Source organism: Colius striatus, chromosome 10 (genome assembly GCF_028858725.1).
Source record: "Colius striatus isolate bColStr4 chromosome 10, bColStr4.1.hap1, whole genome shotgun sequence".
Lineage (NCBI taxonomy): Eukaryota > Metazoa > Chordata > Aves > Coliiformes > Coliidae > Colius > Colius striatus.
In genome coordinates, this window is record NC_084768.1 from 33,258,762 (window position 1) to 33,286,528 (window position 27,767).

Genomic DNA, 27,767 nt, shown 5'->3' on the forward strand with positions numbered 1-27,767 from the left:
ACGGTTTGCATAGGAGTTTCATAGACACTATTAAAGTCCACCCAGGCAGCTGGTTTGTGTTTCCAGGTGATGGACAGGGGCTCCTGCAGTGCAATAGACCAGCATCTCTAAGCAAAAGGTCTACTCGCATCTACAAACACAGTTCTTAAACGTTGGCATTCTCTTGGGAATCTCTAGCTGTGTCTCTAGCTCCTTATTTAACTTTCAAGCATTTTACGCTCAGGCTTTTAACGTGCCTTTAGGGAATGTGAACCTCCCAAACCAAAGTCTTGTCACCAGTTGTTGGTTCTGTTGTCAAATCTTGACACTGCTTTCTATTCATCCCTGGATTCTTGTTCTGTGTGGCAAAGCATTCTCTTGGAATGCACACTCCTGTGTCCTGTGACAGTCACAGGCACTGCACAGGGGCTGCTGTGACTGTTTGCTTTGTGTTGCTTCGGTGGGCATCTTCTGACCCTTCCAAGTCGGCTATCCTGGGACAGACAGGTAATGACACCATAAACAACAGTTTCTACTAGTGGTGGTTATTAAGGACTGGAATATGGAAGCAGTGAAAGAGGAAGGGAATGTTGTTTTATAATCTCTCAGCTATTTCTAGTTTAGAGAGAGCTGGAATGAGATACTGACATTTGTTTCTCACTGAAGGAACTTGTGAAACCTCAGCTGTGTGCTGATTCTAAGGGGTAATGTAGGGTCTTCTGGCCTTTAAAGGAAACTCTAGCATTAACCTATCGTCATGGATTTCCCTGGTAGGACTTCAGGAGTGGTAAAATAAAGAAAGAACTAGAGTCTACAATTAAGTAAACTTTTATTGACTATAGAGAAGATCAGGAGAAAAGATTGGATGTAAACTGTTTGCTTTAATTACACCATAATATCATAAATGTAAATGCAGAACTGCCTCAGTAGTCCTCTCCCTGTCAATGAGACTGCAGCTCACTCCTGACATTTCTTCTGATGCTCCCTCTTAAGAGAATTCTCCAGCCTAAAAAAACCAACAAGGGTTTGTTTTCTCATGGCATCCGGCACTGAGAACTTAGAAATGTCCATTGCTTAGATTTTTATTGTGGAAAGGAATCTTCCTAGCTCTCATTATCAGGAAACTGTTCCTGGTGATGACGTGCACTGAATATTGAGAATCTGTGAAGTTGTGAATTGTACACAACTTCTTTAATCAGTTCCCTGCTTTGCTATTTAGGTGAGGAGGAAAATAAGTGTTTGCCCTGATCATTATGTGGCTGAGGAAGAGAGTTCAAAAGATAATTCAGCAGTGCAATATCTACAGGTAGCTATGTAGGAAACCTTCTCCTCTTCTAATCACAGGTCTGAGACAATTGTCACTCCTGATCTGGTGTGAAGGACAGGCATGTCTGCAGAGATGGTGTGCACAGATGTGTAAAATAAGCTTTTCATTCCCTGCGTCATAAAGAACTGATAATCTAACTGGTACTTTCTGGTCAGAGCTCCAGCAAGGGTTACAACTCAGCTACTGCCCGGTTGACCTGGAAATGGGGAAAGTGTTTACAAGGACACAATGCAGGCACAGTGGTTTTCAAACGTAGCTTTGCTAAGCCAGGAAAATACTCCAGCCACCTCAGAATGAAGATGCCTTGAACTATTTTGCAAGCAAAAGGAAAACTTTTGTCTTTGCTTGGTGAGCATTTTGGCTGACTTTCTTTACAGTTTCTTTGACGTGATGCCGGATAACAAGTTGCTGCATTTGTGCAACGTCACTGTCATTTGATGTGTTTCTATTTATATATTATTGCACTGTCCTGTTGAAGGAAAAGTATTTTGTATTTTCTCTTGGATTTTTGTTTCCTTGGTATGTGACTTTCTCTTTTTTCCCCTTCCTTATCTTTGCTTTTTTTCTTTTTCCTTCAGAACTACTATGGAGCTGCCAAAATGATTCTTTCTGACAACCCCCTTGGTCTGACATGTGGCATGGTGTGTCCAACATCAGATCTCTGTGTTGGTGGCTGCAATTTATACGCCACCGAAGAGGGACCAATTAATATTGGTGGATTACAGCAGTTTGCTACTGAGGTAAGTAGGGCTTGCAAAAGTCTTCAAGTCTTTTCATGTACCAGTGTGTATTCTCTAAGCGGTTGCTTTTGCTAATGATTTGTTTTTTAAAGAAGTTGGTTCTATTCTTTCCCTTAAAGCACATTCAGAAGCACAGAAACGCTTTCATAATGCAGTACTCTATAGGAACATAAGGAACATTATCTGTGAACAAATAGCAGTTGAGACAAGTTGTTTTATAATGAAAGATTTATCTAAGCCCGGTAAAATTGTGGGTGTTACTGAAGTAGGCTGCACAGGGAAAAAGATCAAAAAAGAAGACCAAAGCTTTAATGTGAACTGACCTGGAAGTAACCGATGATATGTCCGTAAGGCCAATTTTTTGCCTTTGCTGTCATTCATAGACTCCATACCCCCTTCTCAGTGGCTGTGGGTCATGATTTGATGAGTAAATGTTGCTCCCTGCTGCAGTTCTTCTCCTTTTACCTGTTTGTACCCCTGATTCACTCCGGGAGACTCGTAACGCCTCTGGAGCACCTTCTAAACTTTTCTGTTAGCTGTTGCTAAACCTCTTCCCTGTCCACTTTCATTTCCTTCAGATTTGGACATACAATCAGTGCAGTTTGGACCCAAGTTTACAGGATGAGGCTGGAGGCACTGAATTGTATTTTTTTCCTGTGTATACTATTCAATAGTTGGGTTTTGTCAGTCAAGAGGCAATTTCACTACTTTTTCATCTAATGACCTTTATACCAAACATGTGAAAACTCAGGAATTGTTGCAAAACTGAAGATTTAAGCTTCTTCTTTAAGAAAAATACCACCTCCCACCCCAAAAAAAGAAAACAGGGGAGACTGAACAGTTGTCAAGTAGATGATAAATACAGTGGTGAAATATTACTCTTCAGGAACCAAATGCAAGTAATATCTGTTAAGGCTTGATTTGTGTCTCCTTTTAGCCCTAATACTATGATTAATAGAGAGGAATTATGACTTGATAGATAATGCTAAATATCTGCCATTTTTCTTCAAAAATCTTTAGAAATCTATTAAAAAAGCTCAGTGCTAGCACAGTGATTGATAGGAGAAGTGTAGAGAGGATGAATAGCTCCAAATGGCTTTGCTTCTAATGTTTCAAGTTTGTTTAAAATCATATTAGCGTCAAAAGTTCTAACAAAATAAGAGTTACACAGTTCTATTTAGCACTCCAACAAAAAGAGTGCTTTGTTACGTTTTATTGTCATTAACATTTCCATAGTATCTTCAAATGCTGGAATTAGTTGTTAATATCCTTTAGGTTTACTGCTGTTTAACAGCAATTGGTAATAATTGTCAGCCACTTTTGGTAATTAATGCTTTTATTTAGCTTTCACTCGGATAAGTTTCACTGTGACAGGATGTATGGTTGGAAAACTAGTAACAATGTGAGTGCTTCTAAGTAACTAATGTTATAGAAATACGGATTTAATACTGAAGAAAATCATAAAGTACCACTGCTCGTGACAAGCTTGTCCCAGCTGCTGCAAGAGAAGTGTGTGCAGAGCTTCACCTACATGAGTAACTTGGCAAATGGTGCAGTTTAGACGTGCAACATGTGTTACTCCTAATGAGAGCTGCATGGTAATTCTCATGCACTGTGTAACAGTTTGTCCCACAGGGGCTTATTTACAGAAAACTCCATTGTGTATAAAGCCAGTTGTAGACTTCTTTTCCTTGGAATTAGTCTGAGGATTATACACTTGATGCATTATGAGAGCGAGCGGTAAGAAAAAGGCACAACTGCCAGCCGAGATAAAAGATAAAATTGCAGTAAAGCAGGAATGTGGGTTTAAAATGGAAAATATATGGGTATGACGTATGCCCCTTTGTGCTTCTGAACAATGACTGATCATCTGTTCATACTGCAGATAAAACTCCCTAATTGTAAAATATTTGTCTCGCATACGTATGGCAGGACAAATAAAATGGCATCTCGCACCTCCCGCGCTTCCCTCCTGCCCTTCCACGTAGCTCTGGAACTGTGGTCAGCTCACTCTCAAAGTAAATCGTAATCCAGCCTGAAAAAATGTGGGGCTTGGCAATTAAATGTTCAAGTGGAAGGAAAAAAGAATTATCCATTTGTGTTTGTGATGTAGAATGTGTATACTGGGATGCAGTTACCACGGTAACTGTTGCATCTAGAGGAAAACATGGAGTAAAAGCTCACTATTATAAATGATGAGTGTCAAGCGCAGGTTGCACCTGCTACTGCACAGGTCAAAATTATATTAATGTCTTTATCTGTCTCCTTTGCCCAAGTACTTTAGAATCAGGAAACATCTCTGTTCTTTTAACAGAAGTTCAGTGAAAATATACTGAGATTGCAGTGACAATACATACAAGATTGAGTTATATGACTGTCAGTCCCACAGAACAAACTGAAATTACTGGTTGCTCGAGCACAAGTTTGTAAGCTTGTACATTGTCTGTTGCAGTGTTGGTAAGAAGCTCTCAAAGCCTTACATCTCAGGATGGATATTGCTGAATCAAAAGGTTCTCCTGTGTTTCTGTTTAATCATTCTGAATGGAGAAGCACAAGCCAAATAGAAAATGTATTGTTGTCATCACTGCATACTGGATTTAAATACTAGATCATCTAGTGCTGTGGCTCCTGTGCCAGCTCTTGTCCTGATGGCTCGTTCCTCTCTGGAGATACATTCTGGCTGCTGTTGCAGCAGAATGAAATTGGAAGTGGAAACTCGATGAGCCTCTTTTTCCCTAAAAGCTGTATTGCTGGAGCTACCCTGCTGCTGACCTAAGGGCATCTCAGCAGAGCCTGGCCTGGGAGGTGGGCTGTGCGAGGGTCCCCTTCTGAGGACTGAACCTCCCTTCGCCCCTCCCCAGCAAGAGGAGGAAGCATCAGCTACTGAGAGGGATTGCCACCCCACTGCTGCTGTACCCTCAGGCTCAAAGTCTTGCTTTTGACAGCTCTGATCGATTTTAACATGGATGAGGGAAGAATGGAGGTTCTCGTGGAGCTGCAGCTCCTGCAGTTGGATGGCTGGGATGGCTGCCCAGGCCCCTCACTGTTGCCAGCATCGATGGGCTAGCTGTGTCAGCAGAGGAGGAGTGTTCCAGGGTGCTAGGGCAGTAGGGCAAGCAGAATGAAAACCCTATTTGTCAGTATTATTTTTTTTTAACACATCTTTAGGTTATTTTCTCTTTTTAAGTCATGTTGAAATCTATAATAATCAGTCATGCAATTTCATGCCCCTGCAAAGGGGCTGGTGTAGCCTCCGACAACAGTTCAGGGGATGAATCTGAGGGCTTCTAATTCCTCAGGCCAATGCTGAAAGACTTGCTGGTATTTCGACAAGTTATTTAAACTGATCTACAGTATGACATGAAACATTCTTTGTTTCTCCAAGACGTTTACATGGGTGTTGCCATGTCCTTTTTCGGTGGTGGGGTTCATGGACTGTTGAGTTGTGCAGCTTGCAATGTCCTAGACCCATGAGTTTTCTTGGGACTGGGATAATATTGAGTGGAGTTGTTATGAAGAGTCTTTAATGAGACACTTTAGGCCCTAGTTTTGTCAGCATTCAGCTGCTTGCATGAAAGTTTGTAGCATTGCAACATCAGCTGGGAACTTGTGCAGGGAGGATCGAGTTTTCCTAACTAGCTCATGTGCGTCCTGTGCCTATCCACCGCAATTAAATGGGATTAACTGTGCAATTGTGTAATTTGACAACTTTGAGAAGATTACTGAGCATGCAATTTGTTTCCTTTTTTTTTGGTTTTATTAAAATCTATGCAGAATATTGTTTTCTTCTTTAAATATTCAGTGGCCTGATATTACTGTAAACTAGCCTACAGACACATATCCATGGAAACCAGTGGGAAAGTGTGAAACTAATACAATCGTTTCCTAAATGTTACTGATTTCATTGCCTCTGTTTTTCTTCCTGTGAAGCAGCAACATCTGATAACAACTCAAAATATACCAATACCTTTCACACTAAAATAAAGAGCAGCTAGCTGCTAATGCCTGTGTCAGGAGCTGTTTGGTGTCTCATCATCTTAGTGAGGGCAAAACTGACCGATAAACTTACTCTGTAGCCTTTTAAGCATGGAAGCGAGAATTATGCCTCAAGAATGTAAAAGGTTTAGTTATGGAGTCCAAGGTTATGTTACTAGAAGATTACATTTTCTCACCTCTCCTTCAGTTTTCCCCATTTTTTGTGTTTCAGCCATTTTCTGTTGATGAAGGTTTTGTGATGAGGGTTATAGTTTAAACAGAGGCAGTTTTTACTTACCAAATGTGCGTCCAGCTCAGGGCCACCAAGATTATCAGGACACTGGAGGATTGTCCTGATAAGGAAGCTGGAACACAAAAAGTTCCACTTAAGGAAAAACTGTTTTACTGTGAGGGTGAGGGAGCCCTGGCCCAGGCTGACCAGGGAGGGTGTGGAGGCTCCTTCTCTGGAGGGCTTCAAGACTTGCCTGGACGTGTTCCTGTGTGACCTGATCTAGGTGAACCTGCTTCTGCAGGGGATTGGACTGGATGATCTCTAAAGATCCCTTCCAACCCCCACCAGTCTATGATTTTGTGACCTTCAGAGTGTGTCTTGGAGACTATCAGATCTGCTTTTTAGCAGCCTAACTTGTTTCATAGGATTAGACAAAGACTTTTTTACATGTTAACATTGAGTTTAAACCTTCAATCTATTTACTGTTTTATTTAACACATTATCACAGTCCAAAGATAACTTTAAAGAAGTGTGAGTTGGAGTAAAACTGTCTGTGGCCATCTTTGAATTCTGCAAAAAGGGGGAGAAAGGTATCTGCAGTATATCCCTCTTAGAAAAACTCCGATAGGAAACTCAAATGTGACTGAAGCAAGTAGCTTTAATTTATTCTAATTTGTATAAAAATTGAGATAACAATAGTGAACAACAGCTCTAACCTGCTGTAATGGTTTTAAATGTTTTAGATTCACTTAAGTCCCGCTTGCTATGCCATGAAACGATTTTCATCAGGTTAGCAAAATGCATTTCTCTGAGTCACCTGCCACTCTCTGCCAAATGTCACATCTTTTCATCAAAACATGCTAATACTAGAGTCACATAGTATAAAAGAGAACTAGGGTTTTATTACATGAGCAGAACAATAAGCTTTTCCCTGTCTGCATTCTGGAAAACAGCTCAAATGAGTTGGCTAAAACTCTCCGGGAAAATGAACTTGGATCAGCAATCAAAACCACTGCAGTTTAAGTGAGAAATATTGTGGAACCTTAGTGTAAGCTTGTGTTTGTACACAGTGCCTGGAATTATCATCTTTGTCAAGTATGCCAAATGTTTTGGAACAAGAACCAGCCTAAGTGCAGTGCAAGGATGTTTCATTTACAAGGGAGAGGAGACTCCCACATTTCACACCAGAGGGAACACAGAGGAGTTGCACTCGGACCTTTACACATTGAGATAGTGCAAGTAGGGAAACAGTAATGCTGTATCAATGTATAAATGGAGAGTCTGAATATTTTCAGTTACTGGAACTTTAGCAGAATAGATCAGCTGTTTCAGGTTGGTCAAATTGTATCTCACTTGAGGATCGCATCCATAATGTTTTTGCAAAGGGATCCCCTTTCTGTGGACCCTAATGGACATGAAGCTGAAGTAGTGGGCTGAATCTGTGTGGATTCAGTTTGAATAGGCCCTAGATGGTGAAGTAATGGTTGATTCTGTAGTATCTGATGCTAAGTTAAACAAGAAATAACCAGTGTTAATGTCTATTAATAATCTATATAATCCCTCTTGTTTGTGTATGAGAGAGCCAGAAGGAGAGGCAGACACGGGGATGATGGCTGAGTCTTTCCACCGAGAGAGTCAGCTTTAAAATTCATTATTTGGTCTCCTTTCTCTGAATAGGTCTTGTTTAAAAAGCACTGCAAAACAAAAGAAAAGCTGCAATCCAAACAAAACCAAAATCATCTTCTTGAAGGGCAGGTGGGCAAGAAGGACAATAGCAGTACACTTTACCTGCATCTTGACCACACTCTGAGTGGATGAAAATGGGAGAGGGCACTTGCATGCACTGGGGCATTGAACACCTGCTGGCAAGGTAGTCATCTCTGCACACCGAGGGCTTTGTAGGGAATAATTCAGTGATATTTAATTAGGTGGATTACAGTGGAGGGAAACTTCACCACGAGGTGAGTGAAAATCTTTTGAAAAGCACTGAAGCAGTTTGCTATTTTCACACAGTTGCCCTGCCAGCCTTAATATGCAAAACTGCCACTGAATTCCAGATGGCAAGATGCTGCTGCACAAGCTGGCTGTGCTGCAGAAAGGCAGTTTCACCCTGTTTGCAAATGGGCAGAATTAAAGTTGACCATTCAGCCTGAACTACTAGGATTTCCTGCATGAGTGCTTGGTTTCTGAAGCCTAACGCTGCACTACAGTACTGGGGTGCCTCAGTGTGAGATTTAGTTGATGGGTATGACTATTCAAGAATAGATATAAAAATAATGACATTAAAAAGAAAGTAAATGTTGTGATGAATTTATTAAGCCTATGTGTACTCAGAGTGTTCAATATACATGTTAAATATGCAAGTTATGTAACTTGTCTTACCGAGCAGCCTTCTAAAACAACTGCGTAAGGCTCTAATGGAAATTCGGCACCATTCAAGCCATTTCTGTGTGAATGTAACAAAGCAGACATTTTAGAAATATCCTCTTGCATTTTGGTTATCACAGTCTAGTTTCACAGTACAATATAATCTTTTCAGCCTGTGAAATCCATTAATAACCACATTAAACCTTCCCATATTGTATAAATTGTCAGCTTTAAACGATTCTTTTTTTAAAACAATTATCTGTCTTTTGCTTCTTGCAGTTTGTTAAAATGCTATGTCAATTTACAAAGGCTGGGGGAATTTGACACACAAATTTTAGAGGGGGAAGGAATTAATCATTGGTTTACCTAGCATGAGTGCTCAAGTGCACATGAAGAAAATGAACATTGATTCAAAATATAAATGAAAAATTCTATTCATGAGTGGAATTGCCAAAGTTTAGCTTGAAAAACCTTTGCTTCTCGAGTTATAAGGAAAGTAAAAACTACTGGCAAAATTGTTTAATAGTTTAAGTGTGATATTTGTTAAGGCAACCGTCACTGTATATATTTTAGAGGACTAACTAGTACTTACAGAACACAATTCTGCATTGAAAGAGATAGGATATAATGCTGTCTTCTGGTACTTTTTGAGGTGCAGCCTTGAAGTGTTTGGATATGACTGAGGACCCCAATGCAGTGACCCCTTGTACCCTTTCAGTGTAATATTGTGATTCTGCTACAAAGAGAGACTCCTTGGGTTAACTATATTCCCTCTAACGCTGGAAAGAAGGAAAAGATGATGCAACAGTGCTCTTCCACATTCCTAATCTTTAGTAGCCTGTATAGGCTGTGAGACTATTTCTTTGTGTGGGTTATACTCAGTTTCTTCCCTACAGTGTATGTAAATGCAGAGGCCAGTGAAGTGGAGCTCAGCGAATGCTGGGCATTTCTGCCTTAGCCTCTTACCCGTATTCTTGAGCAAAGAACTATTTAATGCTAATCTGAAAAGCTGTGTGATGTTGCAGCTAGATTGGGAGCCCACTGTGGTGGGTTCTGTATAAATACCTAATAGTGGCCAAAGACAGTCCCAAAGGACGTTTAATATAAAGTCAAGGTGAAATGGAACTGAGGCAGAGGGAGAACAGTCTTACAGTTTTTGGAGACCCAATTGAAAAGCAGAGACCTTCTAAAGTAGATGAGCCACTAACATGAAATAAACCCTGTTAAATTTGTCTAAGAGGAGGCCTTCAAAGTATGGATTGCCTTTGAAAACACAGCACTGAGGACTAGAGGCAGTTCCTCAGTTTCAGGACCACCTAATGCTGGTTAGCTACCGCCTCTAAGTCATAAGTGATTTATCCAGGATCACACAAGATCACACAAGCAAAGCCCTTTCACTGCTGTTACAGTCATTTGTGTTATTTGCAGAAATACTTTTCTAGTAGTGAGTATAACCTGAATGTTGTTTGGAAGGGAATGTTTGGTGTTACAGAGATTCTCTGCCACCCAGCTAACTTTGTGTTACTGTTCCCTTCCTGGTTGTCTGCTTCCATCTTATTTGTAAAATTTACAGTAGTGAAAGATTTGACTTGAGACATTTTTAAGACAAAAAGAACCATAGAAGGATTAAACCCTGCAACTGCAACGTCCTTTAGAAACACATACATCATGTCATTTGTGAATAACCTTATGAAGTGATCTGCAATAACACAGCAACGATAGGGCACAGTTCTAGCAGGAGCTTCCACTGCGTTAGTCACGGTACAATTCAAGGAGGGCATGTGACGTATGTAACCTGTTGAATGTGTTGCTTTTCAGGTGTTCAAAGCTATGAATATTCCCCAGATCAGAAACCCTTCCTTACCTCCTCTAGAAGACATGCCCAAAGCCTATCACGTGAAGATAGCTCTTCTTGGTGCAGGACCTGCAAGTTTAAGCTGTGCTTCCTTTTTGGCTCGACTGGGCTATTCAAACATCACCATATTTGAAAAGCAGGAGTACATTGGTGGCTTAAGGTAAAAAAACAATGACAACAAAGCACAATTTCCAATGATTGAAGAAAGCACAGCAAAAAGTGTTGTGCAAATATGCTTTATGCACGATCCTTCCACCTTTACCTAAGGGAAACAGTAGAAAATGTTCAGATCTGGCAAACTTATTCAAATAATTCCATTAAAGTTGAAACAGGCACAGTTACAGGCAAGCTTTAACTGAAAATCTGGTGGCTATCTCCTATACTCTCTTTGTATGATATCTATATTCCTGAGTGCAATTGTTATCATCAAATTAACACTTTAGAAAATTCATATCGGGAACTGTTTTCCCTCATCCAAAACTTTTGAGACAGGATGAAGAAGTTGTAGCCATATATAGGGAAAGAATTAGACATTTATAATGTTTTTAGGGAGATATTAATTTCATGGTGGATTTTAAATTTGAAATGCTTTCATATGCAAACAAAAGTGTCATTGAATAAATCCATCACATATTCCTGGACTTGCAGCTTTAATAAACCATCCCCTAAGAGTGAAATAAACCCCCTGCAATCCTCAGCCTCCAACAAATTGCAGATTTTTTTTTTATTTTGCACCTTTGCTCTTTTCCTGTATGGACAACAATTGGCTGATGATTGCATGGTGTCGTGTCCTCTGCACTACAAAATATCTTTACTACTGTAACGACAGCCTAATGTCATATCTTGTAACTCTGTTGGAAATGCTGAGTTTAAGATGAAATGTTTCAGAACTTGACTAGTGGGTACCAACTCATTTGAAATCGAAGTTGAATGTTATAAGTTGAAGATGCATTCACACCAATGTGTTTACCAAGTAGAAATTGAAAAGAAACAGAGAAAGAAGGGTGACATGCTTGTGTTTCTCGTTGCAGCATCACTCAGATGAATAAAGTTGATGCCATTAATGAATTTGATCCATAATGTCAAATACTCAGTGCTCTGGAAGATAGAGAATCAATGCTGGAGAAGTTGAACTGAGTTCTAGTGGTTTTCCTATTGAGGTTCAGAAGTATTCTACCTAATTATCAAGGTGTTAATACATAGGCTGTGGAGCCGTTTACTTGAACTGGTTGCCACAGAGTGTTGCAAACTTTGGATGTGAAATACCTGTTCAGTGTTGAGTAACACAGGCTTTCATAAATACCAGGTTTAAAATCAGTTTTGTTGCTGTAAAGTAGTAAGAAATAGGATGTTTCCAACAATGAAGCTTTACTTGATGACAGTTATGCTCAGATTGGACTCAGCAATATAATGCAGCACTTTCTGCAGTTGCTTACAGTAGATGCTGCAGTTGCTTACTGTGTGCTTGCATATTTGCAGCAATATGATCGTAAGTTGCATCTGTCCTTCATGTTTTAACTCAAATATAAAATAAAGCTTAGCCTGTTGTTGTAGTGCAAAAAGCCTTACACAAAGTTTTACCTGTTCTGTTAGTATCTTTAAGAGTAAAACTGTGCATTTTAACATATATTTCTTTTTTTGAGTCTTAAAGCCAGCAATCAAGGTCAAATTTTACTTACATTCATTGTAGAAAGTTTCACATCTGGTTTAAGGGCATCAATTCTTTCTGTCCTGATTTTAATCTCGGAGCAGAAGGGAGGCTGGCCTGTGGCAGCAATCATCCGTTATTGCATTTGTTAAGTCTTTGCAGAACATCCTTAAACAAGTTTAGGTTATTGATGGGTGTATTCTGAAGGCTTCATATACTATTGCAAATGGCTAGCCAGACCAAATTAATTCTGTATTTGGAATCATCTCTTTGGAAGGGCAGTGCTTGAGCCCTGCTTTAGTTTGGTCTGCCTTTTGAAAAGCACTTTTAGCTGGGATGTTCATTCACATGGATGTTACATCACAGCTAACTTGAATTGTATTGCAGCCATAGGAAGGTGTCTGGCCATTGCAGTTCCTGTGGTGAGATATTTAAGCATGACATAAGTCTGGGATTGTCAGAACATGTCTGAATTTTTCACATTCACAGGCAGGTTTCCATTCATCTCACCAGTTGTGTAAAATGCATACTTTATAGTAGAGTAGGCATGAGCAGATCGCGCTCTTGCTTAGAGATTGTGCTCACTGTTGGTACTCGCAGCTATGCCACTGATTTACAACATACCAAAATATTTCTCTTGCTGGGCTGAAGGGGTGTCGCTTGAGCAAAAGTAATTTGGGATCACTGAGAAACACTAAACACCCATCCAAGCACCTCTAACTTGGATCAGGTTTGAGGAAGAGGTGAATCTGTGGCACACTGTTCCTATCTACTGCATACCTCCTTCAGCTCTGCCCCATTTCCTTCACCCCCTCCATCTCTCCATTGCAGAAGTAAATTTTCATGGTCAGTGTGCATGCATGTGTCCCCACAGAACTGTGTGTGTTAGCATATGAGCATATCCATACATAGATGTGGGTATACTCCACAGCACAAAATGGCAATGAAATATTTAATAAGAGCAAAAGAGTGTGTACAGATACTGACAGTGACATTACAGCCAGTGGTGCTCTGGGAACGTGTCAGGGAGATGACAGGCATCCAACCAGTATCTAGGTGGCTTGGAAAACTTTCCCTTTTAAATTTGAGTTCTTTGTGAATCTCTGCTGCAGAGTCACATTGATACACGAGTTTCTGCTTCAGGCACCTTTTTCCTTAGGGTGACCTACAAAAGTTGTATTGTCACGGTATGTTCAGTATATCAAATCTTTAGAGTGCTTTTCATTGCACTCTGGTCAGGGAAGGTGGAAAAAGGGCAGTATTAGAAAGGATAAGGAGGAACAGTGTTTCGTATCAATATCATTACAGTTGATGCAGTTTAAAATAAATAAAATCCTTCTGGCATATGAAAGTCAGATGTTAAAGCTGGTATTATTATCAGCAATATGTGAAATAAAGCCCCAGTGAATCTCTTGTGCCAGTATAGAAATTATAGATTTAAAACCAGGTTAGACTGAAGGTTAGAAATATCTGGGGTGAGGCTTTCACTTTTCTGCATATTCAGGTGCATTTTCCTGGGATATGTTTTGTGGGAGAGATTTTGAGCTGCCATAAGTAGATGTCATTTCACTGGAGATAAAGATCTGTCCAAGTAGGTATGAACTGGGATTGTCTGCTAGCACTGCTGTTTGCCCATACAGGAGATCTGTGATTCTACTAGAAGATGCCATTCCTACTCTACCCAGGAGGCAAAAATGCCAGCTAATAGACATTAAGTCAAAAAGCAGACTTGAGACCAAGAGCTGATAGAAAATTGCTGACCTTTTGTGATAGTTCAGGATGGACAAAATTCATGAGGTAGGAATGGAAGAGGATACAGTTTGAAATGAACATGCTGTTTTGAGCAATTGTAATATTGTTTGTTTAAAAAGTGCATGTGAAATGTGATTCTTTTTATTGGATTGTAATGAATGGTTGCGAGCAGGTCACTGTGCTTTAGGAGCCGTGAGATCTTTGCTTAAAAGAAAGATATCTTAAGTTTGTTTAGTTTTACATATTCTGGTGAACAAAAGGAATGGAACTGAAGTTCTTTTGGACCCAAGCATAACATATGTGACATGGCTGCTTACAAGTGTGGGCAGGATTGGCCTCAAGGTACTGCCTTCCTTGCCTATGTTTCTAACATTGGGTAAATAATGGTGTTTTGTCAAGCTTCAACACATTTCAATTCACATATGTCAAAATTAACTAAGGTGTAATACAAGTATTGAATATTTACCAAATAAGAACCCCTCTTTTCCTCCTGATAGCTGGAAGTGTCTCATAAGCATTGTTATTCGTTTCAGTTCGTCTGAAATCCCCCAGTTCCGATTGCCATATGATGTGGTGAATTTTGAAGCTGAGCTTATGAAGGATCTCGGAGTGAAGGTAATGAAAAATATATCCTGCCTATGTATAGCTCAAAGGAACAAGAACAAGAACTCTGCCAAAGATTAACAGCAAAATGTCATGCACATTAGTAAAGAACGATTAAAAGCTACGCCAGACAGAGGCAGGAAGATGCTTCCTCTTGCTCAGGGCATTTGTCTGTCTCCTGTCTGAATGCCACTAGTTTGGAAAAGGGCAATCAATAGTTCTCATCTGGCATGCCTGCATGTGATTAATTGTCTGTAAGAAACAAATTCCTAAATTGCTTTAGGGGCTCAATGTAGCTATTGGAATGATTTGATTCTTTTTTTTAATGGAGTTTTTTTCATGCAAGTTTGGCACTACTTAAAACATTCATATTTGATGTGTCTCCTTTCATTCCCTCTCCCCGAGTCTTTCCCTTAATGGTTTACCATACAGTCTTGCATTCAAGTTAATTTTATAATAAAATGCATCAAATTAACCAAAGTGTTAACATGATCATCTATTATAAACAATAACAGTCATTTCACTTCTTGGAAAGTAATAGTTATGCATTATTCTGTTAAACGAATGCGTGTTGTTTATGGCTAATGGGAACATTGCTTTATTGTTAATTTAGGGCTTGAGCTGAAGATCTAGATGGGATTTACAACTGCTGCACATTGTAATAGGAGATACAAATGTAGAATCCATTGCTGGGTCAAACTTTTGAGTACCAGGAGGTGATAATATGTTGTTGACATGGTAGTAAAGCGTTCAGTAAAGCAAGAAATTCTTCTTGGGATCTTTCATGTTGGTCCGTATCATAAAAGCAGTAGACTGTTGTCACAAGAGCCAAGTGAGAACCTTGCCCTGCCCAGGTTTCTAAGAGAATGCTGGTAAGGTAAATGCTACAGGTGTGTTTTTCTATTCTAAAGGTGTCTTTGAAGATCTTTAAGAGATCTTGAAAAGACCAACAAAATGGAAGTTGATTTGGGAGGTAGGGCTAAAACCAGACAGCTGATAGAATTGCAGACAAAATTGCTGGGCATAGACTCCTGGGAACCTTCTGCAAAACTTGATTCCCCAGAACCCCCTGTTATGACAAGGTCTACAGAATGGAGTGATAGAGCCACCACATCATATTGACCTGCAACACTTCTGTGGTATTTGAAGTAGAGAATCTCAATGTAAATTTGCTTCCAAGCTCTGCCATTGGTTTGCGATTGACCCTTTGGCAAGCTGGTTAACTAAGTACCTTAGCTTTATGCCTCTGTAAGCTGGAAATACTTTCTGGTATTTACTTAAAGCGTTTAAAATCTGTGGTGGAAGGTGCTGTATTGTGTAAATGCTCAGTAGTGCTGTTTATTCAAGTAATTCTACTGAAATTAGTAAGAATTAGTCAGCTGAATGAGGATTACAGAGCTGGGTCCTAGGAGTATTAAAATAGTATTGCCATTTAAATTCCTTTGTTAGGTTTTCATAACATATGTACACAACAGGATGAAAAAAACCATCATGACAATTTATGGGAAGTGTTTTGTAGCCAGTGAGGATGTAGTCTGTGTTCTTGGAAGGATTACAGCTGTACGTGACTTTTGCACCTCTGATAAAATTTACGCTCAGTCTCCAAAGACAGAACAAGTCAGTGTTTTAAGTAGTGTACACTGCATTTTACTGCCTGCCTTTCTGTTTTTCATCAATAGGGAAAGTATGTTGAGTGCAATATAGGAAGAGTCAACAACAAACAAGATATCCAGTGCCATGAAGACTAAACTGTTAAGATCACAAAGTACAGTGACACAAGAGAGCATGGCTTTCTGTAAAGAGAATGCACAGGTGGTATCACAAAAAGTGGGGGAAAACATTCAAGTTTAGAGAGTCTGAAATACAGAGATAAAAAACACACATTCCCGTGTCAAGAACTACAAAATGTCAGAAGATGAATCACACACACTTCATGTGCTCAAAAGCCTTGGGGTTAGGAGAGGTGGGCAAGAGGTGTGTGTATCTTCAATTGCATGACCTCTACACAGGCGATGGCTGTTGTTAGTTTGCTGAACATACAGCAAACACATACAGCGTCTCACTCTTGTAACTGCTGTAGTGGTTCAGTCTGGGCAAAAAGCAAGGTTGCTGGTAAGAACTTTCCTCTACAAAACCTTTTCACGTTTTGCTGCTGAAAGTGACTAGTAGTATACATTGCAGATACATTTTTATTACTGTGACTTATTTCTTTGGTTAATGAACACCAGTCACTCCAATCTGGACATTGTTGCTTGCCTAAATTAGAATCAACAGTTGCAAGTTTCAATAAAAGCTGATTTCATTGATAATTTTGAAAACCTCAGTAGCTTCACCAAACAGAAGAAGCTGCTTCCTTACAGCAAGTAGGGCACACTCGAATTTACAAAAAAGTTCTTCAGACTTGCTGCCATCCCCATCCTAGTCTTTTGCAGCCAGGTTTTCTGTATCCACAAAGGCACCGCTGGCTTCACTGAGGATTTTTGACACAAAGTGTTCTAGGTAGTGGTCTTGGTATAAAATCCAAGCTGTGAGCCTTCCTTGGGGACCAGCATTGCGTGCTGGGCAATTGGAGGCCTTGTGCAGGAAAACGTTTGGCTTGCTGATGGAGAATAGCATCATGTCTCGACTTCATTGCTCTGTAAGGGGCTCATGCTTTCACTAATGTTTCTTCAGTAACACAAACCTGCTTATTTTTGAGTTTGATGTGCTGGGTGATCTGTTAAGTGCATATTCTCTAAAGGAGGTTCTCGCTTCTGTATCATGTTCCTGATATTCACATGGGAATACAGCCTTTTGTGGTCAGCACTGAATACAGCAATGCACTCACGGTAGAAAGCTGCCATTTTCAGCTTTACTTCAGTGTTGTGTTCCATAGACCTGCTTTGTTTTGTTTGTTTAGCTTGCTTTAACTGTTTTCACTTACAGCCAAAACCAAGTTATCCTGTGGCGGCCTCCGCTTGTGAGTGATCCGGAAGTACCTTTTAGCCATATCTACTTTGGACCAGTTGCTTAAATCAGAGCAAATCTGGCCTTTTGAGCCTGACTCGAGGGGGAAATAACCATAATTGGCTTTGTTTGTTCACTGGAAGATCCTGAGAGATGTCTGTATCCAGGACACAGGACACATAGTTTCACATGATACATTAAAAGCAAATGATCTTTAATTGTTTCAGGTGATTTTTGGTAAAGGCCTTGCGGTGAATGGAATGACGCTCCGCAACTTGAAAGAAGATGGCTATGAAACAGTCTTTATTGGGATAGGTAAGTGTCCTGGATTTGACTGGGATAGAGTTAATTTTCTTCCTACTAGCTTGGCTTGGGCTGTGTTTTGGATTTGTGCTAAAAACAGTGTCGATAACACAGGAATGTTTTAGTTATTGCTGAGCAATGTTTGCCCAACGTGAAGGCCTTTTCTGCTTCGGCCCCTGCCCTTTCAGAGAGTGGGCTGGGGGAGCACAAGGAGCTGGGAGGGAGCGTGGCCAGGACAGCTGACCCCAACTAGCCAAAGGGCTATTCCAGACCACAGGACATCCTGCCCAGTATGTGAACTGGAGGGGTTGGTGGGGAGGGGCTGATCACTGCTGGGACATCAGTCAGCAGGTGGTGAGCAGTTGCACTGGGCATCACTTGGGGTGGTTGGTTGTTTATTGTGGGTTTTTTCTCTTAGTAGCCTTTTTCTTCTATATTCCTTATGTATATCCTCTTATATAGTCCTTCCTTATTATTACATTTTATCATTAATTTATTTCATTCTAGTTAGTAAACTGTTCTTCTCTCAGTCCACAAGTTTTACTATGTTTATTGTGAGCGCCTGGGGTGATGAGCAAGCAGCTGCAAGGTGCTTAGTTGCTGGCTGGGGTTAAACCACGGCAGTAAAAAGAGCTCACTGTCCTGTGTTTTATCCTCTTGAAATTGAACAACTGTCTAAGAATAAATTGGGACTCAGGTCTGTGTTAATAGCATGATGTGAGACAGCTTTGATTTGATGCAATATGAAAGTATAGAATATAAGGAGAGTTCACAAACCAGAAAGCTAAATCTGGCTGGTTTAAGACAGTTATTTATTACAATGTTCACATTTTTATGGTAAATCTTTCTAAGGAAGCTGAGAGTGTAGCCAAATGGGTTGATTTATCATTTGTTAAAATAGTTTAAAAAAAGTGACTGAATCAAGAAAGGATTTGTAATTAGTTACCATGCTGGCCTAGAGCAAGACACAGGTTCAGTTTTCAGTTGTGAGCAGCTCACCGTACCCACAGATTTACCAAGTCCATGCATAAGCCGGTGATACCACCCTTGGTTTTGATTTTCCCCTTCCTCCACGTAAAGCATGTAACATCCTTCAAATGGGCTGTAGTGAAGTGTAATTATGGGATGGGTTAACAAAATAAGCTGACTTTGACTTATACTAAAACTGGCATCACAGGTCTTCTCTCATATGCTGAAGGAGTCTTGCACCTGCCTGCTGTTTGACTCCTTTTTAATGTTAGATGAGAGTTGTTATCCATTTACAAGTATTTCGGCATACAGCTGGACCCATGGCTCCCAGATGATAGGCATGTGGAGCAGGCATCCTCTGCAGTTGGGATGAGGCTTAATGCTCTTTATTGATCTAGACGTTGCCTAAGTGAACATAATAGGAAACAAGTTGTCCAACTGTTCCTCCTTCCTATTATTGATTACAGAGATGTAATTCTTCGTGCAGCAACAACTGTTGTTTACCATCTGGTTATGCAGTATAATAAGCTTTGCAGGTCTATTCTGTCATGTGATTAGAGTACAAAGCATTGTGATTTATATAATCCTAAATCCTCACATTGATAGAGACCTTCTGTGTGTAGGAATTCTGATGTGCCATGTTTTGATGTAACAGTATACAAGCCAGTGGTCGAGCTTTATTGTTTTTATCTGCACCTTTCAGACTGCTTTGTGAAGTCTTACTAATGAGGGATTAATTCATAAACAAACATTTGTTTTCTGAGAGCCTAGCATTTAGGAAAAAAACTGCCAGTTGTTTTTGGAACGTCAAGGTGATTCCCCTGCATTTCTGACTCGGGAATGCAGAATGACAGCTCAGTTTAAAGCAAAAATGACCACTAAGCACTATGCATAGGACTGGAATGTTTGTTAGGTACATGTAGGTTTGCTTTCTGACCTTAATAAACTTATCCTAATGTAAAAGATGGTTAGAAATCTCTGTGGACAACATTGTGCCATACAGGTGCTAAATAAAGGGGCACAGCCAGGATTTTAATAAGCAAGTGGAGGTATCTGATACATGATTCTGCTTGAAACCCTGTGTTCACTGATTGTATTAGGAAACAGAGGGTATAAATGCCAATGAAGGATTATACATTTCTGAAGAGTTTTGTGGTTGGAAGCTTCCTTGCATTTGTGATGTTGGTCCCTCTCCATATCCCCATGTCTGCCTGTCAACTCTCTTACAGCACCGTGTAAGACAATGGACAAATAATGCGACCTTGCACACTGGTAGTGAGAGACAGAGGACAAACGGAGGGGTTACAGATCTCCAGGGTTAGCTATATTAATGCAATAGAGCATTTATAAACTCTCAACAACAGCAGTTTTTTCCATAATGAGTCTGTACTGTATTAATTTTTGTGTTCTTTACCTACTGAACAAACATATTCAGTGAAATGTCACAGTGTAATATTGCCCTGAATCACAGGAGTAAAATAATTAGAGAATACTACTTACCTAAAGTAGAAGTTTTTTGTTCATAGTGGTTGTGTTTTGCTTTTGAATGAATCAGTACCTTAATGGAAAGTAAATGTGGTAGTTTTCAGTCTTCTCTATTAGGGGAAGAAACAAAAAGTGAATGGGTATATAAAAGCAGATGAAATCCCTGGTGGGATGAGGGAGTACACTGAGAGAGGATTGTTTTCAGAGCCATGTGATTTTTGGAGAGTGTGCCTTTAGTCTTGCAAATGAGATGGAACTCAAGAGTTTTATCAGTCAGGACTGAACAAAAGTCATGTGATTCATGAAACGGAAGAGCACTTGTTAATAGCCAGCTACACGTGGCAGAGATGCAAAGAGAACTTTGAAAGCTATTTTCCACACAGTTATGCATTAGGAAAAACCTATTGCTTGGTGGGAATGGCACGTGAAGTTAGAGAAGATCCCGTCTCTGTGGAAGGCAAAGCAGAGGTGGCTGAGGTTTGATCACTTCTGGCAAGAGACTGTATTGAAGAAAAATCAATCTCCCATTTTGTGAGAGCTGCTACAAGTGTGCTTCAGTCAATGTATTTGCTCAGTTTCAGATCTGAAGGGCAAAGAATTCCTGAGAAGTCCACAAAGGGATACAGCCTTGCCAGAAAATGGAATAAGAATAAAAAAAGATGCTTAGTTTCAAGACTTTGCTTACTGAAGCATTGAGAGCATGATGGTTGATCTTAAGGGCAGAGACCCTCTCCAGGCAATAGATTTGGTGCATTTAAGTTGCCGTTTAAAGCTCAGAAAAACACCTTTTTTTAGACCTGAAAATGATCGAATGGCCATTAAATGCCACCAAGCTTTGGCAACCTCTGGGATCTCAAGGTGAGTCACACCTCACCTCCATACCATTTTATTTTACACCATCTCTGCCAGTTAGGCTGTGGCTGTGTGTATAGCCTTGTAGAGACTGATGTGGAAACTGGGGTTACAAGGACCTATGTTGAAGTAGTAAAGACTGGATCTGAGGAAAAGCTTTAACAGTTACCTGGACAAACAGTAATGAGAGAGCTGGATCTGGGTAGTGGTGTGCTGGAGCCAACATGTCCTCTGAAAGCAGAACTGCAGAACAGTGGAGGAGTCTCAGTCACAGGATTACCTGTTACCTTTTTTACGTTTGGTAGTTCTTTCCTTTGATCTCCTGGGGTTTTTTGCCTTCTCTGATCCGTGTTTCATCCAGCTGGTTCTTGATGCTGTACTTCTGTTTATTTCTAGAGGATCAATCTGTGAGTTGCCTCTTCCTTGTCCATCATTTACTCTCAGGTCCTCTCACTTTCCTCTCTACAAAGATGTATATTGTGCCGCATCTGGCAGCAGCAGTACCTTGTGCTTTGCATACAAGGACCCAAGAGAGAGACTGTTCTGGTTTTCTCCAGCAGTCCTGATTTCAGATTACAGCTAACATGAGTATTGAAGTCCATGCAACTCAGTTTCCTGCATCAAGAGTGATGATGTTCCTATGTGACCTGATCTAGGTGACCCTGCTTCTGCAGGAGGTTTGGACTAGATGATCTCTAAAGGTCCCTTCCAACCCTACCACTCTATGATTCTATGGTTCTGTGACAGACAATAGCACACGTGAGAATTTTTTCAGAGCACTGAAAAGCAGCAGCCAAAGAGAGGAATAATGTGTAAAATATATATTGGGGGTCTCTACTATATTGTTTTAGTTCTTTTTTCTTTTGGCATTTAGTTTGGTGCTATTTCTAAACGTATTCAGTCTTATTTCAATGGCCAGTTAAAAATGCTGATGAAGAATTAGAGATGTAGAATTAGAATCCTTAAAATGTTCATGTTGAAATTCCATTTATCTGCCAGTTACAAATCTAAATGCATAGAAAAGAAATCCTTTCCAGATTTGATAGACTGTGTTCAACATCCTCTACCTGGAATCAGCTCTGCTTTTTGATAGGAAATGCCTGTGAAGAATTTGTGATTGAGCTGACAAATCAGCTTGAAAATGTAGCTATTGAGAAAAAGAAGTCTCACCTCAGTTGCTGCCTCCTGCAAACACCACAGAGATTCAGGGCAAGGGAGAATCCACAAGCTGAGAGCAAAAGGAGAAATCAATGGTGGGCTAGGGGTGAGAGCACAAGGTCCTCAGAGACAGCAAAGTAAGGCAGTTAGCAGTATCCATCTTATGGAGAACAGAGTACCCTGAGCAATTTGTGTTACTGTGTCTCTCAGCTGATTTTCAGGGTAGAGTATTGAAGATACAATTTTTTGCAGAGAAGTCTCTGTGTGTCTCACTTGGCTGTCAGAGAAAATGCAGAAATACTGGGCTTTTCTTACTCATTATTTGTGAGGTTCAGCTACATTCCTTGGAAACCTGGATTCTGTGCTGTAGGACTCCATAAAGCATTGTTTAGTCTTTTTGAAGGAGAAAATACACCCATTTAATTGAAGGAAAATAGATGCCCTAAGTATATAAAGTATTTAAAGACATGTTTCATGTGATGTTCAGACAAATAAATGGAAAGACTATCATCATAAACTTATATTCTGCAGACAGGTACTCAAACTTCTGTCTTTATTCTGTAACATTTTACCATGAGGTAGGGGTTTTATAGAACATTGACATTATTTGTATATAAAGGTCAGATAAAAAAGGCTTTGAAGGTATGTTTTTACTTGGTAAACCATTTTTTTACAATCTTAAGCCCCTGTTCCCAGGAATGTCTCAGACATGTTTGGTGTCTGTAGGCTTACAGTTTTGCAGCACTAACTTTCTAGTTAACTTCTCATTATAGGGCAAATGCAGCTGGCAATTGAGCTTTCTCCTTTCTTCCCCTCATCTTGTGATGCTGAATTGCTGTAAAGTCACTTTTATGGTATTGGGGTATTCAGAGGTTCTATTAAACACTGCAGAATGGTAGGTTGGACGAGCATAAAGAGTAAATCTGAGCACATCATTGCTAGAATATATCCTAAATACCCTGTCCTGCTTGCAAGGGTTAAAACCATACCTCGAGAAAGAAAAAACCTGAAATCCCTGGTGGAAAGAACCTTTGTGATAATTGCAGCCATTCATAGTTAATTAACACAGCATTCAAACAATAATATAATCAGATGATTCCATTGATTGGAGTGAAATTACACACCAAAAAAGAAAAAAAAGAAAACAAAAAGTCCAAGCATTGATGTACCTTGTTTTTAAAAAACCCCTGTGAGATTGATTTACTGTCTCTTCCCCAAAAAGTAAGTAATCTCCTCATGGCTGTTATTATCTTCTGATTAACTATGCAGTGCCACCTGGTGTGCAGATGGGAAGAATATTACACATCAAGAGCTCTGTTCACACCCACCCACACAGATATAAACCTACGTGTCAAAAAGTGAACAGATGTTCATTTTGCTTGTGCTATAGGAAAAAATGGTGCATCGTACTCCTGATTCATAAACTAAATTTGGAGGACATGAAATCTGCATATGGGGCCTGTAGGCCCATGGCCAGCACAGACATTTATGGAGGAAATATGTCATGTTCAAAAGAGTTCTCATTTACAGGTTGTGGAGAGACTTTTATTTGTTTGCTTCCCTGGTTCTGTTTTACCTTGGATTTCTGAGGTTTCTTCTCTCTCTTCACTTGCTGTTTCGCTTATCACCTCCAGAGGGAAAAGTTTGGAGGCAGAGTAATTCGAAAACGTATCCAGGATTTATCTGTTGGCTGGTTGTTTTTCAGAGTTGTGTGCTGTTTCTTGGCATTTAAGATAGTCCCTGAAATGATGCTTTTAGGCTTTTTTTTTTGCAAAGACCTGTTTGGCTCAGAGGTAATGTAGCAAGCCATGTAAAATACAATGCATCTTGATCGAAGATTGAACTGCAGTACAAGCATCGGGCTCTTAGGAGCTTCACTCTGTTTTTGGAGGATTTTTGGTGTTGGTTTTTATTATTTCATAATTTCTTAAGTATTTTGACACTCCATAGACGATAGTTTTTGCTGCAAGGGAGCCCAAACCTAAGCACCAGGTATAATACAGCAAGTGGGGCAGAAAAATACTATATTGGAAGATAGTGCAGGGAAGAACGATGCTGTTGGAAGCACAATCAGCTAGACCCTCAAAATGAATGTGTGCCTAGCTTAGTTTCTGGGTTGGTTTTAATGATGCTCATAGAAAGACTTGTCATTGTCTGAGAATCTTGCAAAGATTCACCCAGGGCTTTAAATGGTGACAACAGTGGCTTTTCCAGCATCGGTGTGCTTATGCAAGAAAAGATATTATAGGCTGCAGAGCCAGGGAAATGCTTGGAATTACCTTTTATTGTGGCAAAAGAAGATACTCAAATCCACTTAGCTGTGAAAAGCTGTGAGGCTTTGACATTGGATGTAATGACAATGAAATCATCAGGGTGAGTCATGAAGTCAGAGAGAATGCTTTGAACAGCTCAAGAGCAACAATGGTGAAGAGCAGTGGCAGGAGATGGACAAAGCCAATTCAAAACAGTTCACTTTTGCCTTACAGTAACCTGAATAATTAAAAAATGTAATGGTAAAGGAGTTTTTTAAAAGATCCCTGAGAATGCCAGTGGTAGATGCATTTGCAAGTTAGTACAGAACAGGTTCAAAAGTGCAAGTTGAGCTGCAGCTGCATCCAATGAGGTCCCAAGGAAGATCTGCACAAGTTTATGCAGTCAAGTATAGGGCTTCTTGTATAGTCTGCCTCCTGGAGAGGCTTACAGTTTGGAAAATGACAATGGCACCACTTCAATAATACCACTTTTCTTCATTTTTTCCATGTCTTGCGTGAAGAATGTTATGAACTCATTACACCGTGAACTGGTTCTAATATGGAACTCATTGGTCCTCAGTGTTCGTGTTATTCTCATCTGCTACTTGCTAACCTAAAAATGTTTTGTTATTAAAAAGCAAAAGCAAGATAGTTGTGTGAAAGAACCTGTTCTTGCACATGTACAGCAGATGTTTGAGCTTGCTTTTATTCCCAGTGCAGCATCTTTCCTGGAGACCAGCAATGCAAACACACCCAAGAATTGTTATGCTTGAGGTACCTCTTTCTACTCTTGGCATTTGTAGTAAACTGTTCATCCCATTCTGTAGTCCACACTACTGCTCTGGATATTGGTGGAACATTCCTAATACACATCTGAAGCAGGAGCTTTTAGGGCTCAGATGCACAAAACAGCTTATTTATTATTAATAGTCTTAGGGCTCTTAAAAAAAAGTACCAATAATCTGCCCTTGGGCATCCTGAAGTTTTTCACTTGCAAATCACACAGATTTTCATGCTCTTATTTTCTTATCTTTCCTACCAAAAAACTACTTAGCATAACAATCTACTGCTTTCCTGTTTTACAAACCACTCTCCTGTCTCTTTCCAAGGTGCTGGACAGGCTCCCTCAAGAAATGCTCATCTGCAGATAATGGCAAAATCGATTTGTTTCATTAATGTTGTTTGAAGAGTAGCTATATTTTTTCTATTTTAGAAGGATGATTAATCCAACGCTACTTAGCACTTTCTAGGAGTTTACTCAAGCATTTATATTTAAGCACTTTGATGTTGGAAAAATACGTAAGAAAATAAACCATTGGACAGAATGGTGATATTGCACTTTCATGTTCTGATGTTGCTTCAGTGCTTTACACCCAGTGCCTTACTGTTGTTTCTGAAAGTTCACTCCACGAGTCACTTTCATCCTATTACGCTGCCATCTTTTTGCTTCCATGTTGTTACTCAGATACAGCTGAGCAACCAACTACAATACAGCTGGTAAGTTGGTGTGTGTCCTTTTACTTTAGCTGAGCTCTCTTTCCTTGTAAGCAGAGTGTGTGTGGTCCAATGTGTATTTAATGCAGTCAGATACTTTGGGAAGTGTTGTTGTACCTGATGCTACAGGAGGACTGACACTGCACAATTTTAACAATAGGCTGAGAAATTCCTTGCTTTATTTCACCTTGCTTATGAAATACAAAAGGCTGGTTAAACCCCAGGCTTGCTGCATTTGATTATTATTATTTTTAAAGAAAGTACAGAAAATAGGAGTGTATCAAAATCTCACTTGTTTAGTGGCAGTTATTGATGAGAAGATGGTAGGCGTTTTTTGTGGTAAAGAATACATTTTTAAGCAGTCTTCCTGTACACATTTATGTCTCAGTGTTTCTGAATCCGTATTCCTTTCACTGCCCACTCAACAAGGAATGTATCTGCTGTTTGAATTGAGTTGACAAGTTAAGAAAAAGCCTGGATTCGTGCAGTGGATTTGTCCTACTTGTTGAAGGACTTTTAGAGATTGTTTTAGGGAGCCTTCTTGTTCTTTCCACTTTGTTGCTTGAGGAGAGTGGTCTCTAGGAAGCCACTGCTGAGTGTGGGGAGGGCTCAGGGCTTCTGTCTGACTTGGTGGTTTCTTGTGCTTCTCAGTCAGCTGCTACCCTGCTTGGTAGTCAGGTCTTTGTTGATCTAGGAACGGTGCCTGGGTGGGATTCACAGTCTGAGCGCCTTCTGAGACCTGTAGCATTGCTTGCTCGTGGTCTGTGCCTGAGGGAATCCCTCAGTCCTTCCTTCAGACTCAACCCGTTACTTGAAAAGGTTTCCTATTCCAGTAGTAACTGTGATTTTCTTACTGATACAGTAGCTTCTGCCATCATGGGAAGGCACACACACTGCCTTCCAGATCTCTTCAGTTTTAATGGCCATTGCAATTTTTAAAGGCAACAGGTATCTGAGAAATTACGTGTTCACTATAGTAAGCAATCTTTAACTAAGCTATGAAAATAGTTTTGCTGCTGTGTCTTGAATTTTGAGTGGCTGGAGATTATGGAGGCTTTTGAACCACTTACCATGGCCATGATATTTGAAAATTGTTCTTTGCTATTCTAAGATGTACTTTTCAGAGATGCCAGTCACATGGCACATGTGAAACAAAAAGGCAATGTAAGACTACATCTGATTCCTGTGTATGTGATTAGGGTAGAGCGTGTAAATGCTACAGGATGTGTCACGTGGTGAGTCCTTTAAAAGAAAGGTTGTCATGCAAATATTTCTCTGGGTTTGTGTAGCATACCGGTGTGTCGTACAGGTTTGAGTTCTTTGTGCATAACATCACATAGTCTCCTATTCACGTGTAACGTTATCAAACCGTGTTCAAAGTGTGTCTCTTTCCTGGTGATGTCACAAGGTGTGGGGTGTGTATGGTAATTAAGATTTGCTGTTTATACTGTTACCACTTTCAGTGTATTGATGCTAAATTTACTGTAAATTGTCTTTATGAAACAATGTTTACAAGATTAAAAGACAGCAATAGGTGTGTAAGTACTCAGAGTGCTCAGATAACGCTGGTACAAATTGCATATTTATCTAACAAGCGGAAATGTTTTCCAAACATTGTCCTCGACAGTGTTTTCTTTCACAGGAAATCCTTTGGCTATTGTTCATTCATTTGTGCTAAAAATATAGTAAGCCGAGCATGAGCTGTTAGAGAAAGTGAAAATGCATTCAACATCTCGGATGATGACTCAACGTTCCCTGTAGTGATCTTTGGTGATTAGTTTCATAGGAAGCAAAAGAAAAAGGAATAGCGGGACTTGAAAGATCAACAAG

The 27,767-nt window shown here is 39.9% G+C and overlaps 1 protein-coding gene across 1 annotated transcript in view; it reads left to right on the forward strand.

Moving 5' to 3' along the window:
• DPYD (dihydropyrimidine dehydrogenase) overlaps positions 1–27,767 on the forward strand; it is a 320,182-nt gene that overhangs the window by 94,499 nt on the left and 197,916 nt on the right. The window contains exons 5-8 of the mRNA XM_062003807.1: positions 1,885–2,046; positions 10,439–10,635; positions 14,409–14,490; positions 17,652–17,739. Of these exons, the coding sequence (XP_061859791.1) occupies positions 1,885–2,046; positions 10,439–10,635; positions 14,409–14,490; positions 17,652–17,739 (529 nt within the window). The remainder of the gene's footprint in view (positions 1–1,884; positions 2,047–10,438; positions 10,636–14,408; positions 14,491–17,651; positions 17,740–27,767) is intronic.